Source organism: Crocodylus porosus, unplaced genomic scaffold, assembly GCF_001723895.1.
Source record: "Crocodylus porosus isolate Cpor-Errol unplaced genomic scaffold, CroPor_comp1, whole genome shotgun sequence".
Taxonomy (NCBI): Eukaryota; Metazoa; Chordata; order Crocodylia; family Crocodylidae; genus Crocodylus; species Crocodylus porosus.
In genome coordinates this window covers 69,979,101-69,999,236 of record NW_017728943.1, presented here as the reverse complement: position 1 = coordinate 69,999,236, position 20,136 = coordinate 69,979,101, and the positions used below count along the sequence as shown (strand labels likewise).

At 43.4% G+C, this 20,136-nt stretch overlaps 1 protein-coding gene across 4 annotated transcripts in view; it reads left to right on the top strand.

Moving 5' to 3' along the window:
• NVL (nuclear VCP-like) overlaps window positions 1-13,107 on the top strand; it is a 65,187-nt gene extending 52,080 nt beyond the window's left edge. For 2 of the 4 annotated variants that reach the window (XM_019549537.1, XM_019549535.1), the window contains exons 21-23: window positions 3,806-3,894; window positions 6,410-6,480; window positions 11,745-13,107. In XM_019549537.1, the coding sequence (XP_019405082.1) occupies window positions 3,806-3,894; window positions 6,410-6,480; window positions 11,745-11,789 (205 nt within the window). In that variant the 3' untranslated portion in view covers window positions 11,790-13,107. Of the gene's footprint in view, window positions 1-3,805; window positions 3,895-4,499; window positions 6,390-6,409; window positions 6,481-11,744 lie in introns of those variants that run through there. The other 2 variants (XM_019549536.1, XM_019549538.1) reach the window with 2 other exon arrangements.
• The last annotated feature ends 7,029 nt before the right edge of the window (window positions 13,108-20,136 follow it).

The following is a 20,136-nucleotide window of genomic DNA, read 5'->3' as shown; positions in this document are numbered from 1 at the left end:
AGATTGTCTGTTAGGGTTTTACTATCACTAATGGCAATAAGCTTCTTCCTTAGAAGACTATGTGCTCTTGACATTTCTTACTTGTGCAATAAAGCTAGTTTATATAGTAAAACAAGAAAGATGATTAGTAAGCAGCTATTTAAATCATAGTTTAAGAAATTTGCTAGACTCCTCCTAGCAAAAATAGTCTTTCAGCTGGTGTGCTGTGTGGTTGTAAAAAGAGAATGCTAGTGGTTGTTACAACTTGACCCAGGTTCCCCTATCTGGGCACACACCACTGTGTTGTAAATGCAACTCTGGCCTGAGTCCATATGCTTTTGGGCCCTCTTGGTCTGGGTAGTGACTGATGATGACTGTATTGCAGCTCTGTGAAACTGCTGGGTTCCCAAATGCAGATACCTTGGGAAAGTACTTGAGGTCCTGTTTTGGCAGTGGGAGCCTACAATGTGAACTCCAGTGCTCCAGCTGTTTACACGTGCCCTCTTAGCTAGGGTAGCTCTGACATCTATTAAAACCTTTTGGGTAGACCACGGCAGTCAAACAAGGAACATAGGCTCAGCACAGAAGTTTAACTACAGATACTTTCACTCTTGAAAGCACTAGAGCAGCACTATCAAACATGCCATGCAGGCCACATCCAGCCTTCAGAGGTGTGTCAACTGGCCCATGGTGCTTATCACCACAGTTGCCAGAGTCCCTGCTCCTCCCCCTCCTCTTCTCCCTCTGTTACCTACTGCTGAAATCAGCAGGGATCCAAGTTTTCTGTTTGCTGCAGGAAAAAATTGGCTTTTCCTCTTTAAAGGAGAAAAATCATGGGAAATTGCAAGTTTCCCCCTTACAGGCTAGCAGCCTTCCAGCCTTCAAGTATCTGCTTGGGGCTGGGAGGAGCAGAGGGAGGGTAACTGGCATCATGGGGTGCCGTGTGTGTGTGTGTGCACACATGTATGTGGCCAGCATACAGCCAGGCAGGGTAGTAGTAGTAGTAGCTCTGGCAGCTGGATAAAGGTAAGTTGTGGGGGGGGGGAAGGGGAATGGAGGGCCATGGCTTGGGGACTGTCCAGAGTGCTGGGGCCAGGACATGCAGGTAACAAAGGGGTGGGGAAGGTGTTCAGGCATCTCGGGGTTGAGAGGTCTAAGACAGTGCTAGGTGCTACCAGTGATCCTAGCTCTGTGCTGCTGCCAGTGGGGCCTGCCTGCAGGCAACTGTCCTTCCAGCAGGGGGAGGGGATGGAGGGGGTCCTTTGGGGGCTCCAAGTAGCTGCATGCCCAGGCCAGCGGTGCCAGAGTCGATGCCTGTGCTCTCAGGGGCGCAGCAGCCAACACATGCTGTGGGGATGGACGTAGGGGTGGTGCCAGGCCACCTGGCACAGTGCAGGAGCCTCAGCATGGTGTGGGGGTGCTGCAGGCGTCCTTTCCTGCTCCCTCCAGCCTGTGCTGAGGCTGGAATCGCTCCGTCACAGCTACTGCACTCCAGCCCAGACAGGACAGGGCCTGGAGCCTCTCATACTCCTCCAACTGCCCACAGAATGGCCTGGGCCAGAGCCACGCTCCACTTCACATCGCTGCTGTGGAGCACAGTGTTGGTCCTCTCCATTGCACTGCAGCCCCAGCCTCAGCTGGTGGCACAGGGCAGCATGTGGTGCCTCAGCCACTCCCTGTGCTTCTACATGAGGTGCTCTGCATGCACCTCATGCTGGAGGCTGTCTCCACTAGGTTCCCCCAGACCACCATCCTGTAGTCTGCACATGGCTGGACGGGGGCAGCTGGGAGCCCCCTTTGGCTGGCAGCAGGGGGCTGCAGGTCTGAAGTGAGGAACACCAGCAGAGCTGAGGGGGATAGAGGGCTGTGGGTTGGGAGTGAGGGGCACCAGCATGACCCAGGGGGGTGGGGGACTGTGGGTCAGGAGTGAGGGGCACCAGCAGGGAAGTGGGGCTGTGGGTTGAGAGTGAGGGACACCAGAGGGGTGGAGGCTGCAGCTTGGGAGTGAGGGGCACCCGGGGAGGGGAAAAGAGACTGCACTGGGAGCAAGGGGCACTGGAGGGGTGTGGTTTGGGAGTAAGGGGCAACAACATGGGCAAGGCATCAGCATATTAGGGCTGCTCAACACCACAAAGCAGCAGCGGGGAGGGCATGCTTAGTAAGTTGCACTACTTAAAAGCCTCCAAACATCACGTGTATCAGCATCACTGCTTGTCTCTGCACTGAAAAATGGCAGTAGGGTGCTTTGAACTAAAGCTCATCAGATGTTTTTTATTTCAAAGCATGCCACTGCCATTTTGTGAGCGTGGAGAAACATGACGACACTGATACACATGACACATGGGGTTGCCAGAGTGCATCAGTTGTCATGCTCCAGCAAACTCAATCAAGTCTGCTCCAACGCACTGGAAAAGCAGGCTCCAGGCATGGGTGTTGGAGTCCCTTGTCTCTCTAATACATTTCTCCCCATCTAGCATGGCCACACAATGCCCAGAATAGATTGACCATGTCAGGATTGGACTACTTTCCAACCCTTCTTGCCTGTTTTAACTCAAAATAGAGGTTACGCTGCCCTGTAAAAGTCTCATTTACAGCTATAATCACAAAATTAAATTTGCAGAACATGAAGTTTGCACTGTCTGCCCCAGCTTCCACCTGCAAGATTGAAGGGCAGCACTCACGTTCACAGATGCTTTCTTTCCTGCCTCTGCTCAAATGAGAGGAGGATGCTAGTATTTCACATTAGGGTATAACGTTGTCTGAAGACTCTGCTTGGACAAGGTTAAGCAAAGAATGGGTTTCAATTTGGTGGCATATAACAATCTTTAGATTTGTGAAGAACTTGTTTTAAAACTTAAAAACAAAGTTGATGTTTGCTACTGTTGCTAGATTGGCCTGATCACTTAACTTATGGGTAGCAGTGTGTTAAATGTAAAATCAGGATTTCTCAACCTGTGTGGGAGGCGGCATGACTAGATTTGCTCACTCTCAGCCAGTCTGTCAGGTCTCTCCCCTTTTTTATCCATGACAATAGGTAGCCCTGCAAAAAAATAACTTACTAGCTCTGAGGTAGGAAGAAATAATGCCTAGCAAGCAATGGCTTGATTTGTGATGGGTAGTCCCTGCCAAGCTGAACTGTAAAGAGGGTGAAAAGGCAGGAATGACATCTGGAAAGAGCAAACTGATGAGCAAAAATCCCTCAAAATAAACTGGTAGCAATGGGAAGAGTAAAAGGAGCTGGGGCCTGGGTAGTAGACAGAATAATATGGGAATAACTGTGTGGACAGGGAATGTTTGCAGTGTAAATTTAAAGCCCCATTTAGCATCTGAAATGGCTAATCCAGATGCATTAAAGAGATCTTGTGGGTGCAGCATTTCAGTAAAGAGTCAATAAGCCATTTATTCCTTTCTCTTGTGTCTCTTACTACAGAAGCTTTACTCGGGATCAAATGCACTTCATTCACTCTATAATCTTTCACACGATATCATAGCATCCTTTGAATGGATCTAATCCAACTGTTGTTTGAAAAGCATGTGTGACTTTTGTACCAAACTCTCTAACCATTCTCTGCTCCCCTATCCCAATTTGTATAAATTATTCTGAGAGCAGTAAATCTTTGTACTTGCTCTGATCATCAGTAATTCTTTTTTTTTTTTTAAGAAAGGACGTTCTCTCTCTCTTTGCAGATATAAATGCTGCTGACCAATTGTTCTATTATCATCCTGTCTTTTAATACTCTCCTGCCTTTTTGTATGTGTCATTGCACACAGACAGCTGGTTGACATCTGACCTAAACTAGCTCCTTCTTTCCATATCTACCTCTAGGGGGGCAGATCTTTCCGCTCTGGTGCGTGAAGCTTCTATTTGTGCCTTGAGGCAAGAAATGGCCTTGCAGAAGAGCAGAAGCAGGAAAGGTGAGATAATCTTTTTTTAAAAGTTGAAATGCAACCAAGGGAAGATGAGTATGTTGGGAAAGTTTATAAAGTAGTTTAAGATAATTCTGAAGTTAGGCTGCTTAAACTATTGGAATTTACTAAGATGACAACAGTTGTCAGTGTGTGTTGACAATGTGTAAGACTGTTTGGTAGGCATCATCTCTAGGAGAGAGTGGTGAATACAACAGGTGCACTGGAATGGATTTAATTCTGCATGGATAGGACTAGGAAGTGTAAAAGTAATTATGCATTTCAGAGGTAACTCCTGTGCTGTTACCACAACATGTTAAGCAAATTATTGAATGTATATAATTTTGTATATTTGGATCAGGAAGTGTTAGGTTTGAACAAGCTGAGTGTCCTTTCTGGGATCAGGAAAATCCTGATGATTATATTTCTCTCAGGGGACAGATTTTTTTTTCCTGTGTGTATGTGGGGAGGAAGCATAGTGTTAAGATCCCCTGTGTGCAAAATCCAATCCCGTAATGTGCTCAGCAGTCATTAAGACCTTTGGTGATGAGGTGCAGGGTGACCATGAATCAGTCCCATGCAAATTCTACCCACTGAAATGTCTGATTTTTCAGAAATGCAAATGAAAAGCTGTCACTAAGGGATCCCACAAACTTGAAATCTATGTTTCATCAGCAAGTTGTCTGAAGTACTGCACCTGAAGTCCCTATACCGGGTCTTGTGGTTTTAAAGCCATACTTACCCATTTGAAGAACATAAGTGCCCTACTGGGTCAGATCAATAATCTGTCTAGCCCCATAGCCTGTCTTCAACAGTGGCAGGAGCAGCTGTTTTAGAGGGATAGCATTGAAAAGGGTATATCTAGAGTGATTCATTCCCTATTTATTTCTCTTCCTGGCATCTACCATCATTGGTTTACAGCAGGTGTGTCAAACTATTTTCAAATGTATTCTTCACGCCCTTACCTAAGAGCCAACAAAAAATGAAATACCCACACACGCTTAACAAGAAAGGCAGAATAACATCCCACCTAACTCATGGCTTGTGAGAAGGAACGTGTGCTGTAGCTGTTCTACCATAAGTACTGAGGCTGCTGAATTTGTTCACTTATGCTACAATGGTGAGCCTTAAAAGTAAGATCCAGCCTTAGTTTGATTTCTTCTTATTTGAATAATGCAATTGTCCTGGTTAACTTAAAATGAACAAGAGGAGGAAGAGGGACATCAGACTTTGTATGTGTATGTGAATTTTGTAGAAAAGAACAAGGAAACACTTGGACGTTACAAAGCAAGGAGAGACTGCCACCTTTTTCCTCTTTCTGTTTTCTTTTTACAGTTTTTATTGATCTTTAGCACAGTTAGGCCCAAATCCTGATTAGTAGTGACAGATTTTTTTCCATCCTTTTGTCACAGAGAAATCCTGAATTGACTGCAGTGATTTATTTAATGTGGGGTTTTTTGGATAGAGATACACAAGGCCTCTCTGTGTATATTTACTAAAGACAGTGGTGGGGAATTCTTGTGAAGCTGGACATATCTTGATGAAATGCAGTACTGAACAGGTACTGAAAAGTTCCATGAAGAAACATAACTGACTAATTCAGTATGTCCAATAAAACTGTACTGTACCTGTATCATCATAGTTATTGTACTAATTCTGTGTAGCAACTTGATTTTGGAGGATGTTAATTATATGTATATGACAAGACATTTTCATGAGAGTGCAAGACAATACCCACTTCTTTTAGAATGAAATTCTTGTGGTCAGCAGCAGGCTAACAAAAGCCTCTCAAAAGGTGGTGGCGGAGGGTCATTAAGACTGATTTATTAATGTAGAGTTTTTTTGGATAGAGATATAGGTAAAGGGCTGGCCTGATACGTCTACAGAGTATACAAGGTTGGATCGGTAATAATGGGGGCAACCAATCACCTGATCCCTTGAGCACCAGAAAGTGCTGATAAGATGCTGGTATAAGCCAGCCTGTGTAAAGGGTGCAGTCCCTTTATAGTAGAACACCTTGTCTGTGCACAGTCTTGTTAAAGCACAAGCTTAGAAACCAGGAAGCCGTATTTGTGTCTAGTTTTGTCACAGAAAAACTTCTGTTTAATTTTAGTGAGTCATTTTAAGCCTTACTTTCAAGTGTTGATCACTCTAAATTCTAGTTGAATTCAGTGTATGCTACAGTTGGTCGAAGCCTTGGGTATCAATGCTATATCTAAAACAGTCCTATTAAAATATATGTATTGTCATCATTTAGATGCCCTATAACTGATGCAGAGAGGAACAAAGGAGTTGCTCAGGTTTATATAGCTTGCATTAGATACACTGTGGAAATTCAAAGTTCATGAAACCATTGGCTCACTGAGGATAATAGACTGTACAGTTAGTGAAATTCATTATCTTAATATTTTCATTAATGTTGTCCTGGAATTTATTTGAAAATGGTATTAGTCCATGTGTGTAGTGGTATTATATATGGGTAAATCCTAGTCATTAAGTTATTGTACTGTGTGCTTTTTCTAAGGAGAAATCAAGATTGGACAAAAACACTTTGAAGAAGCTTTTAAGAAAGTGAAAGCATCTATATCAAAAAAGGTAAGAATATTCATTTTGAATGAATAAGTAATGTTTAACTTTGCATAAAGCAGACTGAAGATAAGAAGCATAGAATTTTATATTTGCCAGAAATTGCTGGAGAGAATTACAGTCAGAATGCAGCATTTGCCTGTATCCAGGTCAATTTGGGGAACCTAAGGATCAAACTTTTTGGCAGGCATGCCACAACATAAGCCCTGCACCCTCCCTGAGTACCAGTCTGGTCCCCTTCCTCTATATCAGGGGTTCTTAACCTTTTTTGTGCCATGGACCCGTTTAGCAGTCTGATGAAGCCTATGGACCCCTTCTCAGAATAATGAGCGTCTGTAGACAGGAAGACTGCAATCACGTGCGATCTAGCGGCAGGTCTAATAACTACTGTAATTTCAAAGTAGTGATGAGCATAAACGATATTTCGAGATATCTGCAACAACTGTAATATGAGATGAAAATATCTGTGATTTCTATTTGTGACAGTCACAGGTACTGCTAATACTACTGTGGTTTGTTGTCTACATTCATAATTGAAGGAAATGCTAAATTTCAGTTAGAGGGTAGTGAAAATAAAGATGTAATTTTTTCCCCATCCAAGTTCATGGACCCCCTGAAATCTATCCACAGACCCCTTAGGGGTCTGTGGACCCCAGGTTAAGAACCCCTGCTCTATATGAAATGCTTCTTTGCTTTCTGTTCCCTGCCCTGTGCTCCCTGCCAGACCTGCTGCTTTGGTTTCTGCTCCCTGCCCCTATCTGCCACAGTATTGCCTGCTTCCTCCCCTGTCTGCCATGTGTCACAGGCTCTCTGCGCCATTTGTGGGACACATGCTGCAGGCTGGCCACCCTTGTTCTGAAAGATCTTGTGGCACTTAAAATGACCTCAACCATTTAGGGTCTCTGTTTTAGAATTCATAAAAAACTGTGCTAACCTCTAGCAACGTTCTTAGAGATGGTTTGGTCCTGTGTGGACCAGGTTAAGCTGGGCAAAGGATGGATTTTTACTGGCACAGTAAAACATTTTCCTAATAGAATTAATGTCATGGTATCACTGATGCTTTACGGAGATTTTCCATCCAAGTACTGAAAAAGTTCTGACCTATTAATATTAAACTGGAGACCTGAGATAGAATCAAAGGGGTGGAAAGAACCTTGAGGCTCACCTAATCCAATCTTCTGCACAGATGCACTTGTTCTAAAACTTCCCAGGTCAATGTGCTCTAGTCTCCTTTTGAAATCTCTTGAAGAAGATTTCAGACTTTGCTAGGCAGCTTTTTCCATTGTTTCTAAGTTTTTCCTGAGATTTGATCTAAATCTTCTTTGCTGTAGTTTAAAGCCTTTGCCTGTATCGTGCTGTCCACAGCAAAGGAGAAAAAATCTTACCCTTTTCTTTAGGTATCTTTTCAAATACTTGAAAATTATAATGCTTAATCTTCTTTTCTCTGACCATAAATGTACTTAGTTTTGCCAAGCTTTCCTCATAGTTTGCATATTAATTCTTATATCATTGAATTACTTGTCACTGAATTCACTCCATTTTCTCTATAACTAGACTCTGGCTTCAGCAGGACCCTAACCAGTCTTGACTAGAATGATGGCATGATCGAGTCTTGCATACCATGCTTATGTTAATGTGACCCAAATTCTTTTGCTTTGTTTTTACAAGAACATCATATTGTTGACTTACGTTGAGTGAACAGCCAAGTTTCTGTCCAACCTGCTCTTGAAAATTTCCCTGGATAGAGATTCCACAACTTTTATAGGTAGCCTGTTCCAATGCTTGATCACCCTCATAGTCAGAAAGTACTTCCTTGTCTCCAGCCTAAATTTCACCTGCTGGAGCTTCAGGTCATTGCTCCTAGTCCTTTCCTCTATAGTCACAGAGAAAAGTCCATCTCCAGCCTCTCTAATTGCCCTTTGGGCATTTGAAAACTGTTATTAAACCCATTCTTCAGTCTTTTCTTCTCCAGGTTAGATAACCCTATTTCTTTTAGCCTTTTCTCATAAATCATGTTTTCAGGTCTCTAATCAATTTTGTTGCTCTCTGCTCAACTCTTTTCAATTTTCGCAGTTTCGTAGTTGGTAGGGTAGGAAGGGACCTGAGCAGATCATCAAGTCCAACCCCCTGCCATGGCAGGAAAGACCCGTCAAATGACCCCGGCAAGGTGTTCATCTAGCCTTGTCTTAAAAACCCCCAGGGTAGGAGCCAGCACCACTTTGCTTGGAAGTTGGTTCCAGATCCTAGCCGCCCTGACTGTGAAGTAACGCCTCCTGATGTCTAGTCTGAACCTACCCTCTGCCAGCTTGTGACTGTTATTTCTAGTCACTCCTGGTAGTGCTCAGGGGAACAGGGACTTCCTGTTGGCCTTCCTGACCACATCCCCACACTGTCGGCCCATGTTCATTTTGGCATCAATAATGACTCCAAGATCCTTTTCTGTCTCTGCACTGACGAGAAGGGAGTTCCCCAGCCTGTAGGTACGCTGCTGGTTCTTCCTTCCCAGGTGCATCACTTTGCACTTGTCAGTGTTGAAACCCATCCACCCACCCCTGTAACCTGTCCAGATCTGATTGCAGCTTATTCCTCCCTTCTAGCGTGCCCACTTCTCCCCACATCTTAGTGTCATCTGCGAATTTGAACAGGGTGCTTTTTACCCCCTCGTCCAAGTTGCTGATGATGATGTTGAACAGTGTGCGTCCAAGGACCAAGCCCTACGGAACCCCACTGCCCACATCCCTCCAGGTCAAAAATGACCCGTCCACCACCGCTCTCTGGGTGCAGCCCTCCAGCCAATTAGTGACCCATCTGACTGTGTAGGTATCAACGCCACAGTCCCCTGGTTTTTTAATGAGAATGGGGTGAGAGACCGTGTCGAAGGCCTTCCGAAAGTCCAGAAAGACTACGTCCACTGCGACACTTGCAATTTTGTGACCTGGTCATAGAAGGCCGCCAGGTTGGTCTGACAGGACCTGCCCCTAATGAACCCGTGTTGTTTGCCCCCAAGCATAATCTCCTCTGTTGGCCCCTCGCGGACATGCGCCAGGATAATTCTCTCAAAAAGCTTTACCAGGACCAAGGTAAAACTAAGAGGCCTATACTTTCCTGGGGCCTCCTTCCTCCCTTTTTTGAAAATGGGAACCACATTTGCCCTTTTCCAGTCCTCTGGCACATCGCCAGAGCGCCGTGAGTGCTCGTAAAGCCATGCCAGGGGTCCTGCAATGACCTCTGCTAATTCCTTTAGCACTCTGGAGTGGAGATCTTCAGGAGCTGCTGATTTAAATACATCCAGTCCCCCCAGAGGTTCCTCGATGAGGTCCTCTCTGATCCTAGGCCTGGGTGTGCCTCCCCTTGGGCCTACCAGAGTCCCAGTGAGGGGGATAACCTAGTCCCTGCTCAGAAAAATGGAGGCAAAGAAATAGGTTAGCTTTGCAGTCTGGTACCACAACCAGATTTCCTAGCGTGTAGAGGCTCCACGTTACCCGGTATCTTCTTTTTACCCTGTGTATTTAAAAAAAGGACTCGTTGTCCTTGATCCAGGTAGCTAGTCCCAGTTCCATCTCTGCCTTGGCCTTCCTGACTGCCCCCCTATAGTCCTGAGCAACAGAGGTATAGTCCTCCCTGGTGATGGCCTCTCCCTTCCAATGGGTGTATGCCTCCTTTTTAGCTAGGAGACATTCCCGGATGCTTTTGGTGAACCATGGGGGCTTTTGCGCCCTCTTGCCTCCTTTGATCCATGTTGGGATTACCTCCCTTTGGGCTTGGAGAACCATCTCCTTAAGGAACGACCACTCTTCTCAGACACCCAACTCCCCTCCCCTCTGGGACCTCAGCGTCTCCCCGACTATTCTCCTTACCTCATTGAAATTGGCCTCCTGAAGCCAAGGGCTGCTGCCTTGCTGCAGGTCTTTGCCACCTTGCACTGGATGATGAATTCCAGCAGGCAATGATCACTGTTGCCTGTGGCCAGGACCAGATCCAACAAGGCATCTCTCCAGGCTGTGCACCTCCTGAGTTAGATGGAGGTCCTGTTATCTCGGCTAGGAACCTACATGAGCAGTCAGACCTGGCTGACTGCGCTTCCCAGCAGATGTCTGGAAAGTTTAGGTCACCCATGATGACCACGTCCTTTGACCTAACTGCCTTTCTGAGCTGACTTAAGAATTCCCCGTCTAGCTGTTCTCCCTGGTTGGGTGGTCTGTAGTAGACCCTCACCATTAAGTCCCTTTCCTCTCAACCTCCTTGTAGTCTAACCCAGAGCACTTCCGTGTGCCCCTCCTCTGACCCTGTGCTATTGTTGAGGATGTGTATTTCTCCTTGACATAAAACACCACACCCCGACCTTTCCTCCCTGTCCTATCAAACTAGCAAACCTGTCCATCCTGCATTATCTACCATCCTCCTGTACATCACAGGAATAAGAGCAGCCCACGTCAGAAATGTAATCAGTTACCTCAGTTAAGCTGCTTTAAACCATTGCAAGCCCCTGTAGCATGGTCTCTCTGATTTGCAGTTTGATTTGGGGGTTTTTTTTTCTTCTGCTAATTGTGCTACCCCTGGCATTTTATCTCATCCCTTCCTGCAACTGTTTGAATCATAGAATCAGTGAGTTGGAAGGGACCTAGACAGATCATCGAGTCCAACCCCCCACCACGGGCAGGAATGAGTACTGGGGGTGGGAGGGTTTTGTTTTTTTTAAATTATGTTGTGCTTGGCTTGCTGTTGTCAGACATCAAGAGTATTGTCTTGCCTTTGAAAGCTTGTTTAACTCTATCCCAAGATATCACCCTAAGAAATCCTTGCCTCTCTGTTCAGTTTGGTAACAGATTTAAGATAAACTACACTAAATTGCTTTCAGACTGAAATAAGAGACCCATATGCAAAGGGCTTTGCAAAAGTTTAACTTAGATCTGAAGTTTAGCTTAAACTAGTACTTTTTTAATTTAACTGTGTCAGGGGAGAGTGTCTGACTAGCAAAACAGTGTGAAGGACAAGAACTCTGCCAACAGAGATTTCTGTTAATAATTACAGATCAGTGGTGACTTTTTTGTCCTAAGGGAATATTATAAATGAGACATATTTTGACTGTTTGATTTGCCTTTTGTAAATATTTCTGCCAAATACTAGCCAGCAGACACAAGGGTGTTGCTATTTAGTTTTCCTGGCAAAAAGTGGATAAGTCACCTTTTAAACATTGCATGGTTTCTTGATCTGGCTGCCAAAGTGTTTTTCAATTTTGTTTTTTCTCCCTCCTCCTTATTTGCTCTTATTAGGATCAGATAACATATGAAGAGCTACGTCAGTCACTGAGCAGGTGAAAGGGCTGGTTGGCTGTTGAAAGACAAAATAATTCTGCTGTGTTGAAGAAGCTCATAGCCACTGAGCCTGATCCAAGTTTATTGCCTCAAAGACAACTGGCAAGAAGCTGCACCTGGTTTCATTTGACTTCTTTAAGAAGTATTGCACCTGAAGAAACCTGCAAGGATCTAGATCCCATTTTATCAGAGTCCATACTTTAACCATTGTAAGAGTAAAACATCCAAGGGGATCCTTTTCTCCAGTTCTGCTTACTATCAATGAAGCTATAGCATACATTAAACTGAGCGAGCAGTTTATGTAGAATTTTATAGATGAAATTTGGAAAGCAACTATGTTTTCAAGAAGTTGAGCATTCCTTTTCCCAGCATTATTCTATAAGGAGAAATCCACAAAAGCAGTCTGGAAAAGTGTTATCCACATGCTCTTGCATCACTGAAGGCATTGACATTTGAGCCAGCATAAGTTTGAGAAGCCTCCTTATCACTTTATCAAAAGAAATACTCTTCAGAGGGCAAGTTATTTTAAAGTAACTTGTATGCAAAGAAGTAAAAAACATAAATTTGCAAACCCTTCATAATGCTGGTGCAGGGAAGTTCTCTTTTAAGGAAGCACTGAATTTTACTGTTTTTAATGTATCTAGAAAGCTGAGCTCAAGTAACTGAAAAGAGAGAAGAAATTATGACTATCAGAAATACAAGCAAAAAGTGGATGATGCTGTGTGCTATGGTACCAGTGCTATTACTGATTTGAGTTGCTCTTAATTTAGTATGTCCAGACAAGAATCTTCCAGGGGAGGAGAATCTTCCCATTGTTCTAGCATGGATTAGGTGAGGGCTCCCAGTTGACATTTTACCCCAATAACTTTCTAAAAAAAAATGTACTTTTAAACCACTTTTGTGTCACAACAGAAGTTTCAACCAGGCATCTAGGATTTTCAGTTTAGATGTCTAGTTGAAATTCCTGCAACTTGTTAAATATTTGTTTACAGCTTGTTGCCAAGAGGATCTTAGCTTATTAAAGTGATTTTTTTTTTTTTTTTTTTTTTTAAATCCAGCTTGTTGGACTCTTGCAAATTTTCGTAGCTTCCTCAGTAGATCAGTGACCTGTTTCACTTTCGCTTGCGGTTATTTTTCAGTTCTTGACGCTTCAGTGTTTGCTTTTAAACACTGGAGAGAACTGAATACAGTTCATATCAGAGATTCTTTTCAGGGCTTAACTAAGCTATGTTGAGTGGTTTCTGCTGTGTTGGGCCATAATCTAGAATCAGGATCATGATTTCCCTGCCTGTCTGAACAAGCTGAAACTGCATTATAAGAAGAAAACACTGTAGTATCTTAAGGCTGACAAAGTAACTACTGAAAGGTATAAGCACAGTGATTTTTTTCACTTGTGAAATCTGCTACTTTTCCTTCTGCACATCTTTCCTTCTGAAAAAAATGTTTTTTAAAAAGGGGCATGTTTTGCTAAGCAGAAGAAACACTTGAAGCAAACTTGACTCTAATTGTTACTCCTCATAAAAAAGCCTCTCCTTTCCTTTACTAGAGTTGTTGATGTCTTAGTCAAACGTGTAATAAGTAAAACACATGATTATGGTACACACAGTAACAGGAAAGCTTTTCTGCTGCTTGGTTACCTGCCAAACCACTGAATTCTAAAAATTGGAGATATTTCCAAATGACAAATTGTAACATTGTATTGATTTTTGTTAAACCTGTCTTGTAAGTGTTGGCCTTATTGAATCAATAGCCCTGTACTACAGGGCTTTTTTCTCAGGTTTTCTCAAGAAGGACTATGGCTACTGTATTCTACAGGTTGGAAGAGCTTGTATGGAAACACTAACTAAATATGGCAGGGCTACCATCTGATTGAAATATGTCTGTAAAGGAAGGACCATTCATTCATGCCAATGTAATCTTGAAGGAAATGGAGCTGCCCATTTTTGCTCTTCAGAAGCCTCTGGTCAAAGTATCAAAGGACAGAGCTCACCTGCTTGAGACCAGGAGTTGCTGACCATTGTTAGCAGAGGAAACGCAGGCTAATGTTGGCTGTGAAGTTGTTTTATAAATAACACATTCTAGTTTTTGACTATAAAAAGAGAGAACCCAAAACAACCTTGACAATAACTTCCCTTTTTAGTTTGTTTTGCAGTAAACAATAATTGACTCATGTGCTACAATTCAGCTGAAAATGACCAGAACAATTTTATAAGTCTCTTCCTTTTCCAGGTATGTGTTGCTTGTGCTAAGGGTCAATTCAGTTGCTGATAATGCAGTTGACCATAGTTTGTTTTTTAATCCAATGTTGCTAAACCCCTGTAGAGTCGTGTCATCCGGCCCATGAGGCTCCCTGACCTGCAGGTCAGGAGAATTGATGGGAGGGGAGTGGTAGCAACATTAACTGCTTCTAGAACTGTGGCAATTAGCATTGCCATGGCTCTTCCACTGCCAAATTTTTGGACGTCTAGAAAGCCCTGTGGTTTGGGTAACATAGCCCTCCCGCATGCTCTGTGGCTGAATCTGGTGTGCAAGGTTGCACTGGCATGCTGGATCACATCTGTGGACTCACCCTGCCCCCTAACCCCACACTGGGTCCAACCTGTGGATGAGATCTCATGCATAGGATCTGGCCCGTGGATAAGTGCAGCATTCCTCATCCATAGTGCAGGCCTACAGAGGCTGAATACCACTGGTTTAATCTAAAAGAAATGCTGTTCTTTTTTGAAAGTGGCACTTAACACTTAAGGATATTTTATCCCACGTGTTAGTTACTAATCTTCAAAAACAGAAATTCTTTTGAACTACCAGTACAACCCTGGTGGCATAAAAGTGAGGTGCCTATCAAAGTCAGAAGAGGTACTTAGACAGCTGTGTGACTAATAGCCCATCCAGCTGGCTTAGTTAAGGTATACCAGTTTCTGTATTCAGTGGCACACCAAGGTATCCATTTATAAACAAGCCAGCTGGAAGAAATAGACACAAGTTTCACCTATTCTGCTAGCATGCACCAGCACCAGAGGTCTGTACTGACTGAAAGTTATTTTTTCCTAAATGTGAACTAGCCTATCAAGCTTATTATGGGTGCAACATAATCAAGAGTGAAAAATTATAGGGATTGCCATTAAGAATGGTCATTTGCAGTAAAAAAAATAAAATGCTTTTGTAGATATGGAAACTGGCGCTTAGCCTATTTGTAGACAAAGGCCACTGTTTGTGGTGGCAACTGTACTTATGCTGAGTTAAACCAGTGATAGCTGGGATTCTCTGTGTTTGGCATGAAATCTACGATGCTGTGTGTCTGGGTCATGGTCAACAGATCCCTTTATGAAGATAACAATTTCAGGTAAAAAAAAACCCAACCTAATCCAATACCTTGCTCAAGGCAAGATTGTCTCAGTCAAGTGTTTGTGTAACCTGCTCTTAAAAACAACAAAAGATGGAGATTCCACAACTTTTCTGGGCAACCTGTTCCAGTGCTTGGCCACTATCATAATGATACATTTTCCTAATATCCAACCTAAATTTCTACTGCTGCAACTTCACTGCTCCTAATCCTGCCTTCTGTGGCCAGAAGAGAGGCTATCTCCATTCTTTTTTAAATCATCCTTCAGGTATTTGAAGACTCTTCAAATTCTCCTTCGGTCCTCTCTTCGCCAGACTGAACAATCCCATTTCATCCATCCTTCATAAATAATATTTTCCAGGCCTCTAATCAATTTTGCTGTTCTTTGCTGGACTGCTTCCAATCTGTCAACATCTTTCTTTTGTTTTAGATTTGAAAGGAACACTTCTATTAATACAACCTAGCACAGGTTGGCTCATACTGTTTCTGGTCCCCTGTGATCCCTGCCCTCTCCTTCCTCTACACCTTAGTCCTCTTCTGCAGTACTGCCAATCTTTCCCCAGTCTGTACTTTTAATGCAGTTGTTTCATCCCAAGTACAGGATTCTGCACTCTTCTTGAATTTCATGAGATTGATTTTGGACCATTTGTTCAGTTTATCAAGACCATTCTGAATCCTAGCCCTGTGCTCCAGTGTCTGGAACTCTAGCCAAGGTGGTGCACTCAGTCCCATCCTCTGAAACATTACTGAAATGTTAAGCAATACTGGAATCAGGATAGAGCCCTGGGAATCCCCACTTCATACTTCCTTCCAGTTGGGCATTGAACTGTTGCTGACTACATCATACTTAACCATGATGGTCCAACCAGTTTTGTATCTACCTTCCAGTACTTTCATCTAATCTGTTTTCTTAGTTTAGAAATGAGAACACAATGAAAGGTAGTGTCAAAAGCCTTGCTAAAATCAGGGTATAACACATCTATTGCTCTTCTTCCATGTACAGAGCCTGTCACAATATCATAAAAAGTAATCAAGTTGGGCAGGTGCAACTTGCTCTTGATAAATCTATGCTGGCTATTCCTGATCAATCAGCTTATTCTTGTCCAAGTATTTGGACTCCTTGATGACTTATCCCAGTATGGAGGTCAGTGACTGTTCTGTAATGCCATGCAGCCTCCTTTATTTTCCCCTTTTAACTTTATTAATTAATCCAACTTATCAAATCACAGACTTAGCATTTGAAGATGCATTCAATCCCCTAAAATATACATAAAGGCAGAGATTTATCTTTCATCAACAGTGCTCCCTTAACCTAAGTTAGTGTCTTGCAGCAGTGACAGTGTGGGCTGGAGCTAGGGCAGAGCAGGCAAGGGTGTGCAGGCAGTGGACTGTGGCTCTGTCCCAGCTCCAGACCATGCTGTCACTGCTGCAAGATCCCAGCCTCAGAGCAGCTCCACACCCTGCCAGCACTTCTGGGGCCAGTCTCCATGGAAGCCCTGGCCCTGCCATTGCTGGGGCCTCCATAGAAACCAGCTGCAGTGACCTTAGCAGGGGGTGCCGGAAAAATGGAGTCCAGCTGCCAGCTGGATCTGCAATTTTGCCCACTCCTGCTTTAGACTGTTACCTCCTGATCCCCAGACATCAGTAAAAACATCAAGTTTGTATTAGCCTCAAGAGCTTTTCCTCCCTTTCTTCATGTTTATTTGCCTTCTGTGTTCGTATTTGGAGGTGGAAAGAAGGATAAGTACCAATAACTAAACTTTGCAGTTGCAACACCCAAACCTAAATAAAGTTTCTAATATCTAATGTGTTTCTCACATCTGTGCCTCATTTGGCACAGTACTGAAAGAAGAGGAAGGATGGAAACAGAAGAATAGTAGAGAATGACATGCCAGGTCAAACATTGTAAACCACCTCTAGTGTGATCACATCTTTCTGCTGCTTGGTTCTTTTCATGTGTCTTCTTGCTGCTCCACATTCCCAACAAGAGTCTGCTTATGGGACTTTTGCATGCTGTAGCTTGGCTCCAGACTTGATTGTTAATGGATGTGGGAGAATGTTTCTGCAGCCAGTTATCTCCTTTTATAAGTGAGATTCACAGTTATGGTTCTCCATATCTCCAACAGTGTGAAGTACAAAAGTTCAGAAGATCAGAGTCCAGCCCCTCACCCAAAGGGCAGGAACTCAGCTGGGGTCATAGGATCCCAGCAAGATAAGCGTCCAATTTGCTCTTGAAGGTGTTCAGTATAGGTGCTTCAACCACCTCCAATGGCAGGCTATTTCAGACCTTGGGGGCTCAGACAGTAAAGAAATTCTTCCTTATGTCCAGCCTGAAATGGTCCTGCAGGAGTTTATAACTATTCAAGCTCATGAACAAATATTCCCCTAGATCCTGGTGGTGGTCACCTCTGATAAACTTATAGGTGGCCATCAGATCACCCCGCACCTGCATTTTTCCAGGCAAGTCCCATAGTTCTCATCCTGTCATCATAAAGTCTGTTTTCCTGGCCTCTGATCATGGACTCTACTGCTGTAATTAGGAACTATACTGAAAGCAAAGCACCTGCACTGCTGCTTGATGCTAGCTTAAGCTACTGTCCTCTTTGAGTCACTTAATCCACATTACTTGTATATGCATATTAAATAAGTGCATCACATTCTGGGCAGTCATCCCCAGTACAGTCATCTCCTGCTAGGCTCCTTGCATGGCAGTATTTTTCTTGTTGCGAGTTGTGGGATATATACACCAGAAGCCAGTGGGATATTGTAATTTATGATTAAAATACATTTCCTGTCAGTCTGGGAGCTCTCTCTCAGTGCTCACTTGGCTTTTGTGACCCAGCACTTTTACTTTTTCCAGACTGTGGTCCAGCAGCTTAGCAAAATTGCAGCAATTCTTCTATCATCACCAAGAACAGGTGTTGTGAGTCTTAGCAACAGAACAAAAAATCACCTTAGTTCTCAGGTATGATCATGTCTCCTGGCTAATCTGTACCTTCAAGTCCAAATTGCTTTGAACTTGACACTGGAGTCCTGTAGCAATATAGGTGCAGGGAGAGCGGGAAACAGTTATTGCTGTATGAACTTTTCCTGGAATAGCCTCACAAAGAGATGTTGTTTCTGGACTCTGCCAGCTGGCACTGACTCACAAGAGGCTAATTCTGCATGTCTGTAATGAACAGCAGTGGCAACAGAGCTTCAAGAGGCTAGAGGTCTCTTTCCTGGAGATCTAGGCAGACCTCAGTAAGAGCTCTGCTCAGCCCAGAGAAACACCTGTAGGTCACTGGTACATGCAAATTTGGGGCTGCTGCTATTTGCTTTAGATTAGTAGCTAACTAGCTGGGTGTTTGCAGGGTACCCACAAAAGGTGCACACTACTATGAAGCAGGTGGTACCCCTCAGGCCTGAGTTTGGCAATGAGCATGTTGATGACTTGATTTTTGAGGTCCCTGAGTTGTTTTAGGCCACATATAGGTTTTGTTTACACCTTCCCCTCTCCCTGAGTTCAAGAAACTTCTTCATTCACCAAAATTAATCAATCAGTCTTGAAAGGTCATGTTAGAATCTCTTACAAACACTGGCTTCTTTTCTGCAATGCAAAAAATGCCAGACATTAATGTAGTAATGTCTGTTTAATAGCCTTCATGTTCCTTTTGTGATCCAGGGAAACGTAGGGCCTTGTTAAACCTTATGCTGGGAGCCACAGAACTTGATTCAGGTTAGCACTAGCTTGAGTTTGGAGCCACACTTTAGGCCACCAGGGGTTTAGTGGACTGACAGGTAAGAATCCTCCCCTCCAATTCCAGTCATCTCCCCTAAGACTCCTCTAGTTCCACCTCTACCCCCAAGCTCTTCTTCAAAAAGCTGGAAGAATATGAAGATCTACAGCCAATCAAAAGTTGTTAGGCAAAATTAAGGTAACTAGGACATTTATTGAACAAGTGGAATTCTAAGAGATTACTTAATGAGCCTCCCTACCCCAGGCATATTGCAAGTGAATACTTAAACTGTAGCACTTAAGAGTAGTAGAGTTAAAACATTATGACATCCAGCAAGAGCCATCTCTTCCATTGTTAAAAATACATTCCCTTACTTAAGATGCAAAATTAAAAATAGGTTTGGACCTTTAAATTCCACTAACAACAAGGAAGAAGTTTATTTAACCAGTCAAAGCTTACACACCGAGCAGTATGCCAACTATTGGTCACAAGCCCACAGTAAAGTTAATTCTCCTGGTTAGTGAGCTTTTGTAGCAAGATTACAATCAATGGCAGGATTTTACACTTGTTAAGCACATCCACAGATAAACGACCTATATTTTCAAAGTGACTGATTATGCTAGATACCAGAGATTAAGCTACATTAGCAACCCATCATGCTCCAGTAGCAGAGCTTTTCCAGTGCCTCCAAGGGGTCCTGGAAGACTGAAAGAGTCACTAATCTTAAAAAGAGGCTGAACTTGACTGATGTTAGCCAGGCTTACATAATGATAAAATCACTCTACCAACACCACGAGGTTATCTTCAGTTGATATGAAGCAAGAGCTAGGACCTTTCAGAGCATTTTTAGGAACTTAAGTAGTACCTGAAATAGAGTAGGTGCCTAACTCCACTGCTTTTCAGGCTTGGCCCTCATATTATAAGGGTAGTTATTAGATAAAACAAAAAGGTACAGTACTAATGCAAGAGATAAGCAAGCTGTTCTTCAGCATAGTCCAATAAGGCATTTTTGCAGAGACAAAGAAATACCGGGGTTCTTAATTATTAGAAGCAGAAATGTAGGGTTAGAAAGATAGTGGCATGGCCCACTCTGGCAAGATGCCTAGTCCTTTCCATCCCTTCACACTTGAGGTTTCTCCACGTTTAAAAAGGCTACAGCAGTGGTCTCCAACCTTTGAAGTAGGGGAGATCATCTTTGGCATTTAAAAGCAACCCAAGTTCTATCGTGCACCACCTCCCCACCACCCAGCAGGTAACTCTGTGGGGAGGGAAGGGCAGAGAGAGAGAG